This window comes from Dermacentor andersoni, chromosome 4 (genome assembly GCF_023375885.2).
Source record: "Dermacentor andersoni chromosome 4, qqDerAnde1_hic_scaffold, whole genome shotgun sequence".
In the NCBI taxonomy this organism is placed as follows: Eukaryota; Metazoa; Arthropoda; class Arachnida; order Ixodida; family Ixodidae; genus Dermacentor; species Dermacentor andersoni.
In genome coordinates, this window is record NC_092817.1 from 66,566,198 (window position 1) to 66,582,294 (window position 16,097).

A 16,097-nucleotide genomic window follows, 5' to 3' on the forward strand; every position below is an offset into this window, starting at 1 on the left:
CGTAATTAATGTGCGCCATTATTATTTAATGACCACAGTGTAGGCTTGTACAACATATTCACGAAACGGAAAAGGAATAAGGAAGTGGCTTGCACGTACAGGCAACTAACTATCAGTGAACTGTGCTTTTCAATCGTTCGCTTGTTTTGTTTTGTAAGTAATGACAATGCGTTATCGTAGCGTTACGATACACTACACATTTACGATGTCTTTAATTGTTCGTTTGATCATTTTAGAATAACTGACATTCGCAGTACCTGAATTATTGAATCAAGGAGTCATTGAAGTCTGGAGCCTTTGTTAAATAAAGCTGAACACTTCTACGTTACATCACGTTCCTTTCCACCTAACAATCACGGGAAACAACGCACTTTAAGCAGTCCACTCAATGGACGAGAGCAAAAAATTGCATACAGAGAAGCACAACTGAATTTCAATCAGGTAAGCACCTTCATGAGCAGAGCAATGTCATTAAAAAAAAGAAAAAGAGGGAGAGACAGATACCCACTCCTCCTTCCTGAAATGGTTCATTACTGATAAGCTATTGCTAGAAATTCAATTTCCTACTAATTGTTGCTAAGCTCTAGTCGAAACCTTTCTTTCGCTTGCAACACTGGCTGTTGCTAATCTCTCCACGAAACTTCTCTCTCTCTCTCTGGCAACACTAGTTATATAACCGTTTCTGTCAACTCACATAGGCTCTGAGACAATGTCTGTCTGCCCGGCGTCGTTGACCCTCATGTGGCCATGCCGACAGCATTGCTCTTTTCGGGCTTTCCGTTCGGCTTTCACTGCGCCGGCTCTGCAGCGTTGTTTGGCCGCGTACGCCCGTGAATGTGTTTCCGCTTTACTGCGGCCTTCCGGTGTGTTCGCTTTTTGTACACTGCATGCAAGCGTTTCTCTCCTGTATCTCAGCAAACCTGCACTCCGGGTGTTTGGAATTCTGCGACACAGTTCAATGGCCACTGACTTCCGTCGGCCACCGCCAACGCTCGCCACGATTGTTTAATAGCCACGCACGCACGCACGCACGCACGCACGCACGCACGCACGCACGCACGCACGCACGCACGCACGCACGCACGCACGCACGCACGGTAACGCTAGTTGCTAGTGTTTTATGGTGGAGTATTACACTTGAACACATAACAGTACACATTCAAAAACACACGAATGTTTTATCTTTCGCAAACACGCACGCACGCACAAGTGCACGCATGCACTCTCATGATCGTGTCGTTTATATACTGCCCCAAATCGAAAGAACATTGCTAGGGCAAGTCATATTCGTGTGCTCATTAATTGACAAGAATTGCTGCTACCCTACGCTATTCCAGCCTTGTCCGTATGGTTCAATCACATGTGCACTCGTTTACCGCTCAAGAAGTTTCTGGTACGGTTCCATATCACCGCCGACTTAATTTTGACGCATTACTTCCGCAATTCACCGAGGCTGCAACCTTTCAACCCACGTATGCGGACATTGTGCGCAGAGGAATCTTTACCACATATATGGTTTATTTCCTTGTTTCGCATACGAAAAATCTAATAAAAAAAAGGAAAACTCGTACTTAGGTAATATGAAGTCATACATAATCACATAACAATCACAATAGGTACAATTAACCTTAAGATATTTGTACTCTTAGGTGGGCGAGGAACATACCTATAGTGTGTCCTTACTGCATGGGTCTGTAAGGCGCGGCATGTTAGCAGCATGTCTTTTACAAGTCCAACTGAGATATAACTTGAACAGGAAACTTACACACGTACCCATATTCTGTGTTTCACCATTGCTATTATTCTACCAAGAGCTACCACACTTGAAAAAAGCAAAAAAAAAAAAAATGTGGACCGATATTTATGTTTCCCGTCGTATATCTGCACAGCGAATGCTTTCATGCTTACTTTGGGGGGCGAGTTAAAGGTTACAGTATACGCGCAAGAATAAAAGAAAAGAAAGGCTTGCTCTCGATTGTGCGGCGGTCTGATAGTGTGTCGTATATACACGATGTCGATACGCAAGCATCGGATGAATCCGCGTCCGCGCTGGCTTTGTCTTCGTTCTCGTGACCTCGTTGGACGTCCTTCGTTCCGAGCTTTCGTTCGCATTCACTGCAACGGCCCGCCACTGCGGTCTTCTTCTTCTTCTTCTTCTTCTTCTTCCCAGGAGCAGATCGCCGCAGTTGCCACACAGCACTTCCTCGAGAGTCCTGGAGACCCGGAAAGGAAGATGGCGCGCCCCGATAGCGGCGGGCCCCCTTCCTGAAGGAAGTGCCCCCTTCTACGGCTTTTGTTTTCAAAGGCTCCCGCGGCGCTGGCTGTGGCGACGGCGACGGCGACGCTTTCAGAGAGAGAGAGAGAGAGAGAGAGAGAGAGAGAGATGCTGATGTCGCAGCGAGGAAAGTGAACTTCACTCTGCCACGGACAATTAGCGTTCGGAAAGAAGGAAAAGGCGATTACGCTAAAGACGCAGCGACCGCTGAAGGGCTACTATATCTCTGTCCATTTTGAGACACTTTATCGCGGCTTTGAAACCGGCCGCAGAATACATCCACGAGAGACGACGCGCTCGTGAGTTGGCTTTCCTCTTGCGGCGTGCCTTGTGGACGGGTTGAGGATGCGAGCTGCATTCGCGGGAAATAAAACGATGAAGTCGACCCTTCGCGCGCCTATATGTATACAGCTATACGTACGTGCAAATACGTGGCGCGGGCAAACTCGTGCTTGTTGGTTGTGAATTTTGAGAGAGAATAGAGGCCACACTTGCTGTCGATAATTTTCTGGCATAGCGCGCGTTGATTGGGGAAGCCAGTGTAAGTGGACGTGACACCTTTATGCACTGTTTGCTTTGTTGCTCCGTTGCACGCTGAATAGTCCTCGCTTCAGTCGCCTCAGCGAGGCGTCGCACCGAGCGTTACACTGTACTATATAGAAGTGAAGGGATCCTTGGAAGTAACTGGTCGCGCATGCGGCCCCAGCGCTCGAATGACGAGACAAAAGAACGTGTACCCACGCAGACAAACGTTGCACGTTGGGTCTCATTAAGTCTCTCGTGCATGCAGGCCAAGAATTTATATGTTCGTCAATGCTAGAAATGAGCAAGTGAATGAACTGGCCCCTTCCGTCGATAATCGGCACCTGGGGCCGAATTTACAAACCGTTTCGCTCGTACGTGTTCTTTGCCATTGGCCAGGAGCATTCGCTAATATGTCCAGCATCAGGATTAGCTAGAATTTGCTCTTATATGAACAATCAAGCATAGGAGCTTTTTTGGCGATCCCGGCCCTGTTCCTTTAGCTTCAACGGTATTTCATCTCTAGAATGCCTCTTTTATTGCAACATTGGTTAAAATCTCGCAATTATAGGTCGACACGCTGCCGCCAACGACGGAGTCGTTATCGCGTCGTCGTCTTCAGGCCGCCTCCTCATCGTTCGGTTTTTTTGGAGGGCGCAGAAAAAACGAAACCTCGCCCATCTGTCTCGGTTCGGATTCTCATGTTCCTGCGGCATTATGCAGTTGGGAGGTGGACGCGCTAACCACTGCTCTCTGGTGTAGATTTGGTGCCTGGTGACATGCTTTTGCGCGCCACGCAGACTCTGATAGTAGTGGCGCCTGTGAATGCGTTCCGGAGGCCACAACAAACAGCGTAGCGAAAGAGGACGACGTTGTCTGCTTGGCTAAGAAGTTTTTCTTCGGAAGATGGTGCCATGTGCTGGGGCTACCTCCTGCGGCCTGATTCTCGACCTATCCCCCTTAGTGGGTACGAGCCATGGCAGAGGATCATCATCATTATCATGTGTTGGGGTCAAACAACGTTTTGAGGTCTTTTGAACTTAATCTAAAAACGTTGGAGCCAAAACAGCGACGGGAACGACCCTGTCCGCTGACACGGGTCGTTGCTGACGCATTGAGTTCAGAGCTGGAGGGATTGCTGAAGTCAGCTGATGTTCTTCCGTTTTTTTTTTTTTTTTCGGTATCACGTTATAGATATGCGCTTGTCACCCTTGGTGTCCACCTTTTATGAACATTTTGCCATGCGCTTCAGCCAGACTTCCATTACTTTCAATATTGCCAGAGTACAACTTTTCAGCGATATTGTGACGGGGCGCCAAATAGATGAAAAGTAAAGCAAGGTTTGTGTGCATAGTTTCTACAGATTGACATAGTCAAAATGGGAAGCGAAGAGCGATCACGTGCAACGTCCCGGCGATCGTCGTATTCTGCACTCACTACGCAGGGAAATGGTTCGTAAAAATATTTTATGCAAGTGTATTCTCCAAATCATTTTGATGTGCCTCACAGCACGTGCATTTGCTCGCCCATATACGAACGCATAACTTCGATTCTTATTAAATACTTCAATTGTGAGCGTAGCGCCAGTGTTGTCTGCGTCATTTCGCACCTTGCTATTTTCACATGTTTATTCTTACTTACGATCAGTTACAATCTTATCCCGCTTTCGGTTTTGATAATGTCGAACGAGCATTTTAAATGACAAGTGAAGCCAACCACCGTGGATATCCGCTAGCTTCAGTTACTCGTAGCGGACGAAGACGCACCATGCCGTTGCCCTCTGGCCCGTAGGGCCAGAAAGAGTTTCAATGTAGCAGGCGTCACAGGTGTCACGTGGTCGTGCAGCATCGCTAATTCTATTCTAGCGATCAGCTTGGGCCACACAGACAGTTGTATCTGTACGGCACAAACAAAAGATCAGAAATGAAAACGTAATGGGAGAGTGCTATAACAACAGCAAAGGCACGCATAGTTCAACGCAAGGGTCAAGCCTTCTGTGACTCGAACAGCGAACAAAAGACAAGAGAAAACAAATAAAGGAGAAAGAACGGCGATCCACAGTATGCATGTACAACTAAACTTTATTTGAAAGCAACTAAACTTCATTCCAAAGTACTTGTTCACGTAATATTATGCCCTCAAGAAAACACGTATGTGGCAAAAGGTCTACTTATGCAAATCCATGCACTAAGAGCAATTGAAAATCTAATCGGGTAAGCTTTATACTCAGTTTACTATCTCATGACTGTTTTGGCTCCGCAGCTGGCCTGACGCAAACAGCGCAGCCATGATTGCGAGATCAGCTATAGCCTTTCTACAAGCCACTGAACTATAGACACATGTCTTTAGAGATGCTGCAACATAGTGAACCGGTATACGCACACCGTCTTCTCTTATCATCCTAACTCATCATAAATTTTCTTCCCCGTGTTCCTTTTCCCCAGAGCAGAGTAGCAGGTTACAGCAAGCTGTAGCTCAGGCCGCCCTGTCTGCCCCTCTGTAAATAATTTGCATTCTCTCTCTTTCTGCGTTCTTAATTCCGCTAGCAGAACTGACACTTCCCGTCGTTGCAGATTGACGGACGGCTGACTTATGCAAGCGTTACTCCTTAGGTTACATTTGGAACCTTTCTATGATTTATCTGATGAGCTAGTCGATATTGTTAGACAATTTTTAGTAGTTGCTGTTATTGAATAAGAGTTTACAATCACAATTTGAATAGCGCTGTGTCGAACGTGAATTTACGCGTTGTTCTTTAAGGAGCTCTTATACTCAAGCAATCTGATGTAAGTGCATCGACGAGTTTGGCGCAATGTAAACATGTTTATATGACAAATCATTTCTGCAGAAGCCAAACTTAGTGAAAGAGAATATTTGACATCAACTCGATTTGTAGCCACAAGCTACAAAGGAAACCTACACAGGTTTTTCAATAAGACAGCTTTGTAGTTGAAGAAAAGTTCGTCCTGGTCCGGGGGAGGGGGGCGGGGAGATAAATTTTCTTCAGCTGCGCGGCTTTCTCTCTGAGAAACCCGTATATAGGGTTATGTTGTTTCGTATAGCCACGTGTAGCTTTCTATAGGGTTTGTAGCTACCTCTGTAGCTTCGGGCCACAAAACGGGTGGAAAGCAAAATTTTCTCTTTCATATATTTAGATGACAACGATGAATAACTCACAGCAGTAGAAAACTGTACAATTGGTGTTTTGCGCGTTATCTTAACTGCCCGGAATTGTACCGTTTAGACTAAAGTGAACAAATTGCTTCATCACAAGTGTTCATGAAAGAGCAACTCTCACTCACATGATGCAGAGCGTATTGCGAGCGCAAGCCGTTCATAAATGAAAGGACTGCGTTAAACAAACAGCGTGACCAAAACAGCAGAGACATGATAGAAACGTTCCAGGTAACATTAACGAGCGACATGCGCGTTCGCCAACCATTCGTTATGCTGCAGCAGCGAAAAACGTTATTCATGCTGGAGCGGGAGGCGCTGTCAGGTGCGTTTTGATTGGATTTTCGGTTGCTTCTAGTGCCTCGCTTCGCATAATAACTAGATAATCTCTTGCCAGGTGTGTCTGCTTGAATGTATATATTATGAATGTCCACTTTAAAATAAACTTTACTGGTGAATGAGATGGTGTTCCGTGTCGTCGTCTTTTCTCTTTTTGTCCCTCTGGTGTGTGCGGCTTAATTCGTAGATGAATCGTTGCCGGCTAGCCTAAATGTCAGTCCTGAAAAAAAAAAAAAAAAAAACCTCAAGTAAGCAAGTCCTTAAGAGAGTTGACGTCAAGAAGCCAGGGACGTATGTTGTGCGCCAGTTGCTCACGAACGAACGCCGCATATATTTAACATCCAAACATGTAAACGGGAAAGAAAATGAGACGTGGGTGTTCTTTAGACGAAACAATATAAGCGAGTATATTTGCATTGTCAACATCAAAGGTAGCTGAAAATATGACTATACGGAGTGCTTTTCAATAAATTTTTAGTGACGGTTGACTGCAAGAATAACGTTAAGCAGCGAGTGTGACAGACTGTATGCTGGCTCACCTAACTTTCTGCCACATACGTACGTGTCTCACGGTAAGTTAATCTTATAAAATTGTTGTTGCGATACAACAGAAGCTAAAGACAGTGGCTGCGCAATGAAAACGACGAGGTACCTCTGGGCTCTTGAGGCGGTTTACTTTCCACTTTGGTCACTTGCAGGCCTGTTCTTGTAAATACACTTGAAATAGTCTTTGTCGGTGCTTCTCCACGCATACCATTAGCTTTAGAAACAAGAATGGTTTAGTAAGTTTATAGAGTTTCAAAACAGCTCTTTAGCTCGGAACTTCACGAAAGCTCTGTGGCAATTTCGTGGAGATGTTTGTCCACCTAGTAGGCCGTCGTGGTTGGTGCGTTACAGCAAGACGTGTGACTGGTCAGCTGAGCTCGTAGCACTTGACAGTGCTCGATTAAAGTGAGCAAATCGGACATGTTAAATCTCCATTAGCACGAAGTAGATACCTCGGCTACGTGAGTTCTGCAAGATTACTCACTTTATGTTTTTTTAATTATAGAGGTGAGCTCTAGAACTGGCGACAAATACAAATTAATTTTTGGTCCTCTTTCTTTAGACGCACATGGGCAATGTTTTCAAAAACGTTTTTGTTGTGCATTTGCATAATTGTAAGGCTGTTACTTAAAGAAGGATTGAAACTTTCTGATGTTCTCTGAGACGTATAGATGACCACCACGAGACATGGCTTCCCTCAGCCATTGGAATTCGACTTTTTCTTTTAAATACTGCAAATTTAATTTCAAGTCTCAAATTTATGGTTGCCTGTAGAGAAAGTCACCGCATTTAACATATATTTGAATAAGAAAATTGGAATTAGGCCTGAAGAGAATTGCCTCCTAATGCACAGCGATGACAGTTAAGTCAGCTAGCAAGTAAACACCACTGGCGAAAATTTTGAGCACGGATCTGAGATGTCACGTAAGAGATATTTCGTCGCTCCACACTAAGCGGCGTCTGGGCGGGACGTAAAAGATTTTGTGCTGCTATCATTTTGGAACGGTGAAAGCAACATTAAGGATATGAAGCATTACGTAGATAATTCAAACCAAATTGGAACATTTTCACCCCCTGAGCTCATCCCAAAATAGACGGCAGCTACACTGCAGGAAGTTACTTTGAACAATAACGAAAAAACATACATTTAAGGAATTCGCCAAGACTAGCATGTATCGAAGCTCGTAAGAATAACACAAGTCACCTACTGATATTTTCTCGCCTGCGTTTTAAGAACAAGCTTATAAAAGTGTAATCGTCTATACATTCACTGCTTTTTTTTCTGTAGTACGAAATCATATTCGCTAACAAAAAGAACGGCAGAAGCAAGCTGTGGTCCCAAAGTACAAGAGTTGTAAACATAAGCTCTTACGCGCCAAACGCACAGCGCAACCAAAAGGAGAGCTCGTGCGTAAGAGAACTGCGAGCAACTTTCTCAGGAGGAAATACACGTGAGTCGAGCAGAAGTGACAGTTGAGGACTGACTAGCCGGGTCATAGAAAAAATGGTTCAGTGTTAGCATGTGACCATGATTGTTGGTATACGGTGAACTGACTGATCGGGTCTGTCTAAACAGCAAGGAGTCGCAGCGGACCGCGAAAATTGAAACGCAGTCACACACTACGTGGTCAGAGTCACGGCGCATGCGCGGAACCACGTCTGAGAAACATTCGCCTGTGTACACCTACAGTAAGTACCAAAGACCAAACTGATCAACAGACTCTCGATCTGCCATACCTCTCTGCTGGGTCGGGGACTCTCGATAGAGCGGGTCATGCGCGCGTGAAAAAGACGTGAGAGACGTGTCACTGCAAGCGTCGTCTTGAACACATGTAGCGCAGTAGCAGGAAAGTGCAACATCCGCGCGGTTAACGGAAGTGCTACGTCAGCGCAATCGTCGGGAAGAATATGAGATAAACGCAATTTGATATGGCGCTCAGCCGCCTCGCAGCACCGGGACGACCCGCCTTCTCCCGCATACAGTTGTTGACTATGGTTCCTTGACTTTTCCGGTATCACCAGGAGAGGCCTTGGGGCTCTCAGTGGACACGACCTGCTTGGCTGGCGGTTCCTGTTGGTTGGACTCTGCCGTGGGCTTGGGTTCTTCCGGTGGCGGCGGTGGCGGGGGAGGTGGTGGCGGTGAGGGCGTAGGCGAAGATGGAGTCGGTGTAGACGACGGCACCTTCGGAGGCCACTGAGGCCTCCAGCCATGCCTGCCGTCCAGCGGGATCCACAGCGGCTTCCAGCCTCCTCCTCCGGGGATGCCGCCGCCCGCGCCCACCAACGTGGGCCCCACGTGCCAAGGCTGGTGCACCCGGCGGGCCGCCACGAAGCCGTGGTTGTTCCAACCGGCTGGCGACCACGACGGCGGCGGCCTAGGCAGCGGCGGCGGTGGCAGATGCCGTCCTCGCTGGACACCGTTGATCCAGCCGTCGTCGGCCGCCTCCTCGGTGCGCCGGATAATGATGATCTGTGACTGCAGTGAAGGAGCCACCAGGGTCGTCGCCGCCACCAGGCACACTGAGAGCGCTGCGTCAAAAGGGATATCGCGCAGTGGTACGCTGTGATTTTAACCCGATGGCCGACAAGCCCGATGCGACGTGCTTCTGGAAGTGTACAGCTCTGATCAGGAAGCCGTAACAGTGCGTGCCTTCTGATGTAGTTTATTGTCACTAGAGCCAATGCACGACGAACAGTATTAGGAACTCGTGCCCTCCGCACTTTTTGTATCCTCAGCAAAAGATTACCTGCTACCTCAGTCAGCACAAATCAATATTGCATGCATGAAATACAACTTATAGGCTAGTCTAATATAGACAAGGAAAAAATGACAGACGAACTATGCATTAATTGTATTCAATTGTCTTCCTATTGATGAACAACTCGTAATGAGATTTAGTTTGTTTGGTGTTCAGGTTCTCCGAGCAACTAATAAGGGCACACCGTGAGATATGCGCACACCGTGACACTGGATATTTAAAGATGTGCTTCGGCTCCTTCTAAGGTTCCTCTGTTATGCAGGGTTAAGAATGTGAATGTTGAGCCGTGTGGATCAACGTGGAATGGATGGCGCGCAGCCTGTTACGCTCCGTGTCAACTTTCTCGTGCTATTGGGTGCTGTTATGTTACCAGATCGAATGTGACGGGCCTCGCATCCTACAGCGTTTTATAAATGGCGCTCAGACGGAGTAATTGTCAATTTGTCGGCAACTTTTGCAAGAATACATGTCCGCCTGCTGCAAGCGGGCGGACCTCTTCTTGACGTGGTGGCCCAATGTCTGCGGCACTTTGCAGCTGAGCACGAAACTGTGGTTTTGATCACCGGCCGCGATGGTGCATGACTGCGCGACGCCAGAACATTTGTGCGTTTATGTTTAGGCGTACGTTAAAGAATCCGAAGTGGTCAAAAGCGCGTGTTTAAGCCTGCACTACGGCGTCTGCCATAACCCTGGTGTTGCTTTGGGACGTTAACCATTATAAGCGAATCCAATCAATCAATCAATCAATCAATCAATCAATCAATCAATCAATCAATCAATCAATCAATCAATCAATCAATCAATCAATCAATCAATCAATCAATCAATCAATCAATCAAGCAATCAATTAATCAATTAATCAATTGTTGTTGCGACGTTAACCATTATAAGCGAATCAATCAATCAATCAATCAATCAATCAATCAATCAATCAATTGTTGTTGCGATGCCAAGAATGCGAATCGCTCTTTTGTGCACAGGCGCTGGACTGGCAGCGCGGGGGCTGCAGGCGCTTTACCAAATTTATTTCGTGAGTAGGTCGTAGATTGGCTTTGAACGACAAGCGGTCGAGTATGTCTAAAATGATTTTACAGCGAAACTCTCTCGCCCTCCTCTCTTTACAATTGCCTATGAACAATAGGCTGCCGGGTCAGCGATGCCGTGTATGGATCGACAGTCTCAGAGGTCATGCGCTAGCACATTAGTGTCCCTAAGAAACACGCGGTGGCGCCACGTATCCGAATGCTGACAGTTTTGCGTTGTGCTTCGCCGCAATGCACCTGCGAAATGCGGCGAAGATTACGTTAGCGTCCGATCGCCCTCCTTGTTTTATTATACGCAGGTGACTGTGAGAGGGGTGGCAGGGATAGTTGCGACCTTTCTGTGATCTTTTTTCTCAGGGAAGGACTGTGAAAAAAAAAAGAAAGACGGAATAAAAAATAAGATCTACGACTATTTGATTTCTGAATCAAATTAGGCGAACGGACACAACGTTCTTGATGACAATTTTTGGAGACATCATTGTCCAACTGCGTCCAGACATTGAACTGCAATATTAAGGTTCATCAGTTGTCGTTCAGCTGCAGTTTTTCGCATGCAACTGGCGGTATACCGCCACAAAATGGAAAGTCTGATTCGTTACGCCTTGCTGCATGGCGCTTCGAGAAAATTAATTTTAATTTAGGTACAAATTCGGGGAGATGTCCTAACTCGAATTTAGTAGAGGATTAGTCCCTTCATCTGTCCTACAAGGTTAACTCAAAAACATATACGTGAAATTACTGGAAGTTGTTGCGTCGCTTGGATAAAAATGTCGCTAGCCAGTCGTTGAAATTACGCGGCACGTGGACAAACCAAATACCCTGCAATCTCAGTTCTCACGCTGAGGAGGAGGAGGAGGAGAAAATAAATATCAAAGGCAGGGGTGTCAACCAGAAATGCGTCTGGTTGGCTACCCTACTCTGGGGCACGGGAAAGAGGGAATAGAAATATAAGATAGAGAGGGGGGAGGGGGAGGAAAGTCGTGGTGAGCTCGCGCACGTACGGGGAGGGCCTGTTCTCACGTTGAAGATTCCAAAAATATCATGCGCCGCATAGCGGCCTTGACAGATACTATTATTAAGGCGAGAGCCTTAAGTGCTTCATGGGTCGAAAAATAGGTTGTCCGGCGTTATCGAAAAATTGACCATCCGGCGTTATGGAAACAAAATTCAATGGCACCAGAATTGATGGTGTCACCCACGAGCATTGGCGGGACTCGAACCCGCGACCATTGCTGGGAGTCTAACCCAAAACTTCCGATGTTAATTAAGGCACTCGAACCCACGACCTTTGGTGGTATAGATTTAATTAGGGTACTCGAATCCACAACCTTTGGTGGGAGAAAACAAGTAATAGGAAGTAACAACGCATTCGAATGAGAATGTCAAGTAATTTAATGAATGTCTCGTGTGAATTCTTTCGCCTTCATCCTCTTAAGCTTATGCTAAAGTGACCGTCAACATTTTCACTGTTTTCACAGGCGTTTCTTTATGTATATTAATAACAAACCGTAGTCAATACAGACGTTTGCAGCAAAGAACAGACCTATGCGAGTACTCCCGGCTTGTTCACCGTTATGTGCTGCTCAGAAAGTTCTGGGAACAACTGGGCGTCCGTAAGTTACCCTGCTTCACTACGATTACGAACAAGGCTAGCAAACATCCGCGCTATTTGTCATGTGTGCGACGGGTACGCTGGAGCTTTTTTTCAAATGACACAATTCCTCTTCCACAACCCGAAGTTACCTTGTGTAAGTAAACTTTCCGGACGGAACAATATATATTGACAATGGGACGCCAAGGACAACACTGTATAGGAAACTTTCGAGACACAGCAGTACTTCTTCAATACAAACAGTGCTACTACAGTAAAAAGTACAGCGTCGGATTACCTTCACTAGGTAACTTCGAGTTTCACCTGCCCGTCAAGCAACGTAGTCTACTGTCTAGAATGTGGCGTTTGTAACAAACAGTACACAGATGAGACTTCACAACAAATTCATACAAGATTCAACGGCCATCGCGCAGATACAAAGCACAATTTACCTAAAGCCGTAGCCAGCCTCTTCAATGAACATGACCATGTATTCGATAAAGCAAAGCTCTATATAGTACAAACTAATTTTCGTTCACCTCGCGAGAGGAAATGCACGGAATCATTCTTCATACACAAGTTCAAATGCCTACACCCGACGGGAATCAATTTGGGACGTGGCAACGTCGAATCGCTAAAAGCTGTAACTTGAACCAGAAACTCTCATATCATTAAGAAAGGAATTTTGCCGCCAGCTAACCTCGATTCCTTAACCTCACCTATTTCTCCATTTCCAGTTCTTCCGCACCGCACCGCAGTGCTACCACTCAAATTAATATTATATTGCACGCTTTTACGTACATGTCACCCATACGTGCCCTTTTCCCATGTACATCGGCCCCCTCCCGCTGTTTCTGATGTCACCCTCCTATATGTTCTGCCATTATTCTTTCTTTCCTTTTTTCTTTCCTTCTAATTTTTTAAAGGACGCTCACCGACACATTACAAAGTCCCACAGCCAGAATAGCTTCTTCGGAGCCTTGACCCCACCGGGTCGCGCCACTTCTGTGTACGCCGGGACGACGCCTACGCCGAACTACTGAGGCGAACGCCCCTTGAAAGACCAAGCCACTTCTTTTCAACTATCCCCATCCATTGCCTCCAGACTCCGTGTCACCATCTCAACACCTTAAAGCTTACCCGACGCAGTGCTGCTACGCTACTCAATCATTCTGTCAACTCATGCCTTTTGTTACTCGCGCACAGATGGGTTGACTGGCTCTTCAAAGACCACAAACGCACGCCGCATACTACACCTACGGCTTCTGTTCAGTTCTCTGAAGGCTCCTTAACCCCTCGCTAGCATGCTGCCGGCTTTTGCTACCGTTCGTATAAGAAGAAATGGAGAGAAGGGACGAGAGGCGAGAGAAACAGGAAGAACACACACATACACAGAAAAAGAAAAAAAAAATGTCGAGGAGAAATGAGGGTCGGCACCCATGCGGCATCCTTGGCTACGATGTATTTGTGCATCGTCGTTCACGTGGGAGAGAAACTTACGTAAACTTGAAAAGTGTGCATAGTAAATTCCTCTTCACCTGGACACGAGAGAGACGCACTTCCTGCACGATCGTTGAAATGAAAATCTCGTCACCACCTGAAAGCCTGCTGCTTCGAACTAATTTGTCCGTGGTACTTCCCCCCAAAAGAGCACCTTCTATAAAAAAAAAATATGCTTACGAGGCAAGCTAGCCACGACCAAGTTTTCAGTTCTATACAAAATAGTTATTTTACCTTGCGCTATCGCGGACTGTCGTTTTGTTCAGTGTACATCAGAAGTGCCTTCGCCCGCAGTAGTGTGGTGCCGGGTAACTCTGTTCTGATGCTTTGCGTGAAGTCGCGGTCAAAGTACGCACAGACGTTATGGCGGATCTCGGTGCAGACGCGACGTGGGAGAACTCTAGATTCATGAAGTTTCGAGGCCCGTTAAAGAGAGAGAAAAGAAAGAGAAGAGGTGGGGCTGTTAACCAGAAGAGCGTCTGGTTGGTTACCATAACCTGGGGAAGGGGAACAGAGATAGAAAGAGAGAAAGAGATGAAGGCTGTGAATGTGCACCCGTGCGCGGACAGCAGCGCGCAGTCAAATGTGCTCGCGCAAGCCAGTCGTTCTGCAGGAGCACAAAAGTGTAGGGGTTCTCGAATATTGGAAACTTTCGAATAACGAGTAAAATGTTGTCCTATTCGATTCGGTCCTTGTATTGATTAGTCACTATTCACAAATACGAATATTGTTTAAGCCCTATTACAATTCTTCACATTTCCAGCTGTGCACGATGAATAATGAAGCTAAAGCAAAAAAAGAAAAGCAAATTTAATCACTGCCACTGTGGACATAAAGAACGGGAAGTAACGTCAGAGCGCTATGTCGCTCTGGGAGCCAGATTCTTTTTATCTAAATCGCAATCATTTGCCCTCAAACTTCTCTCAGACAGGACATTCGACAAAGAATATTCTTTGGTACTATTTATGAATACTGCGAGTGTGTGTTCTCGTGAAATTAGCCATGAATAAGCTCCTCCCCCCCCCCCCCCCCCATACCCACCCATTGCAACATCATTTGATATAATATAGTAGCACCACGTGGCAGAAACCCTTCCTATACTATTGAAAAGGCTTTCTATTCGCGCTGCTACTGCTGCGCTCAACGCTCATTACCGTTCTAGTCTCGAAAGTAAACACGTAATCTAACGGGCTCATAAGAATGCCTTTTAAAACTTCATTCTAAAAATGAACCACGACGCATGCTCCGAAGAAACCTTAATATTTGTTTATAATGCTCCATTCGAGCTTTTGATAAAGCTTGCTTCATAATGTGCAGCGTATTGACGGTAACTTGCTAACGTAGCGAATAATGGAATGCCAACATTGTTTTAATACACTGGTGAAAGTGGCTGTCCATGGACTAATCGATAAGTATTCGCTATTCGATTCGCTTTTTGGCAGTTTTCTATTCGTATTCGATTCGGTCTCGAAAATTACTATTCGCATACCCCTAAAAAGTGCCGTCTCCTCCTTCTGGGCCAATCTTCTAGCCGCGTTAAAGACATGACGCCGAATACGAGGTCAATTAGGCCAATACAGAAACATACACGCCGTCTCGAATAGGCGGTGTCGAAGTTTACGACCAGTCACGGCTTCCTCCAAGCAGTAAAAACTAATCTCGAAGGTCATGCTTTTGCTGACTGCACGCGCCGGAAGCTATATCAGGGCCGAAAACACGCCATGGAAGCCACGTTTTGGACATCGCCGTGTGCTTCTGAGTTGCAAAAACGCTACCACCACCTTGCTAGCGCAGCTTATAAGCACATGTCCGCACACAGAACGCCGTATACACCTTACCCCAGCCGGGTGGCGACAGGAGACGGGCCATGCGCGTTGTCCCGGCCCAGGTTTGGTGCACGTGTCCGAAATGAATCGCTTCGGACTGCCCCGTCGGCGGTCGCTTTTATACGAGCTCGTCCCAAATGACCACAGCGGCGCGAACAAAAAGGAGAGAGCCGTCCGCGAAAGGACCCCGATACGCAACGCCGCCGCACGCTTCCCTGATTCGCACACCGCGTATAAACATCTCGGAGCACGCGATCAGAGCCGTATTCCTCAGCTATGGGACCAAATGCGCCCGGGGTCGTCCGAGCGGGACCGCGCTGAGCTCGGCGTATGAAGTCGCGACCACGCGCGTCGTGCGTGAGCATTTCCTCTTGTGCGTAGCGGCGAGATTGAAAATAAAAGTGGAAGTATACGAGCACGCACGGTACATGTAAGTACGTGCGCGCGAGAGCGAAAGGACATCGGCCCGATGAGGGAAAGCTTGGAAGGAAAGGTCTCCAGACATGGCGTGCCCGGACGTGG

The 16,097-nt window shown here is 46.7% G+C and overlaps 1 protein-coding gene across 1 annotated transcript; it reads right to left on the reverse strand.

Moving 5' to 3' along the window:
* Positions 1–6,767: 6,767 nt before the first annotated feature.
* Positions 6,768–15,643, reverse strand: LOC129386217 (uncharacterized). Its single transcript, XM_055073880.1, has 2 exons — positions 15,588–15,643; positions 6,768–9,385 (listed from the first exon to the last, which is right to left on the reverse strand). Exons 1-2 carry the CDS (start codon positions 15,616–15,618, stop codon positions 8,847–8,849), a joined length of 570 nt encoding a protein of 189 aa, XP_054929855.1. The 5' UTR covers positions 15,619–15,643; the 3' UTR covers positions 6,768–8,846.
* Between the last annotated feature and the right edge of the window lie 454 nt (positions 15,644–16,097).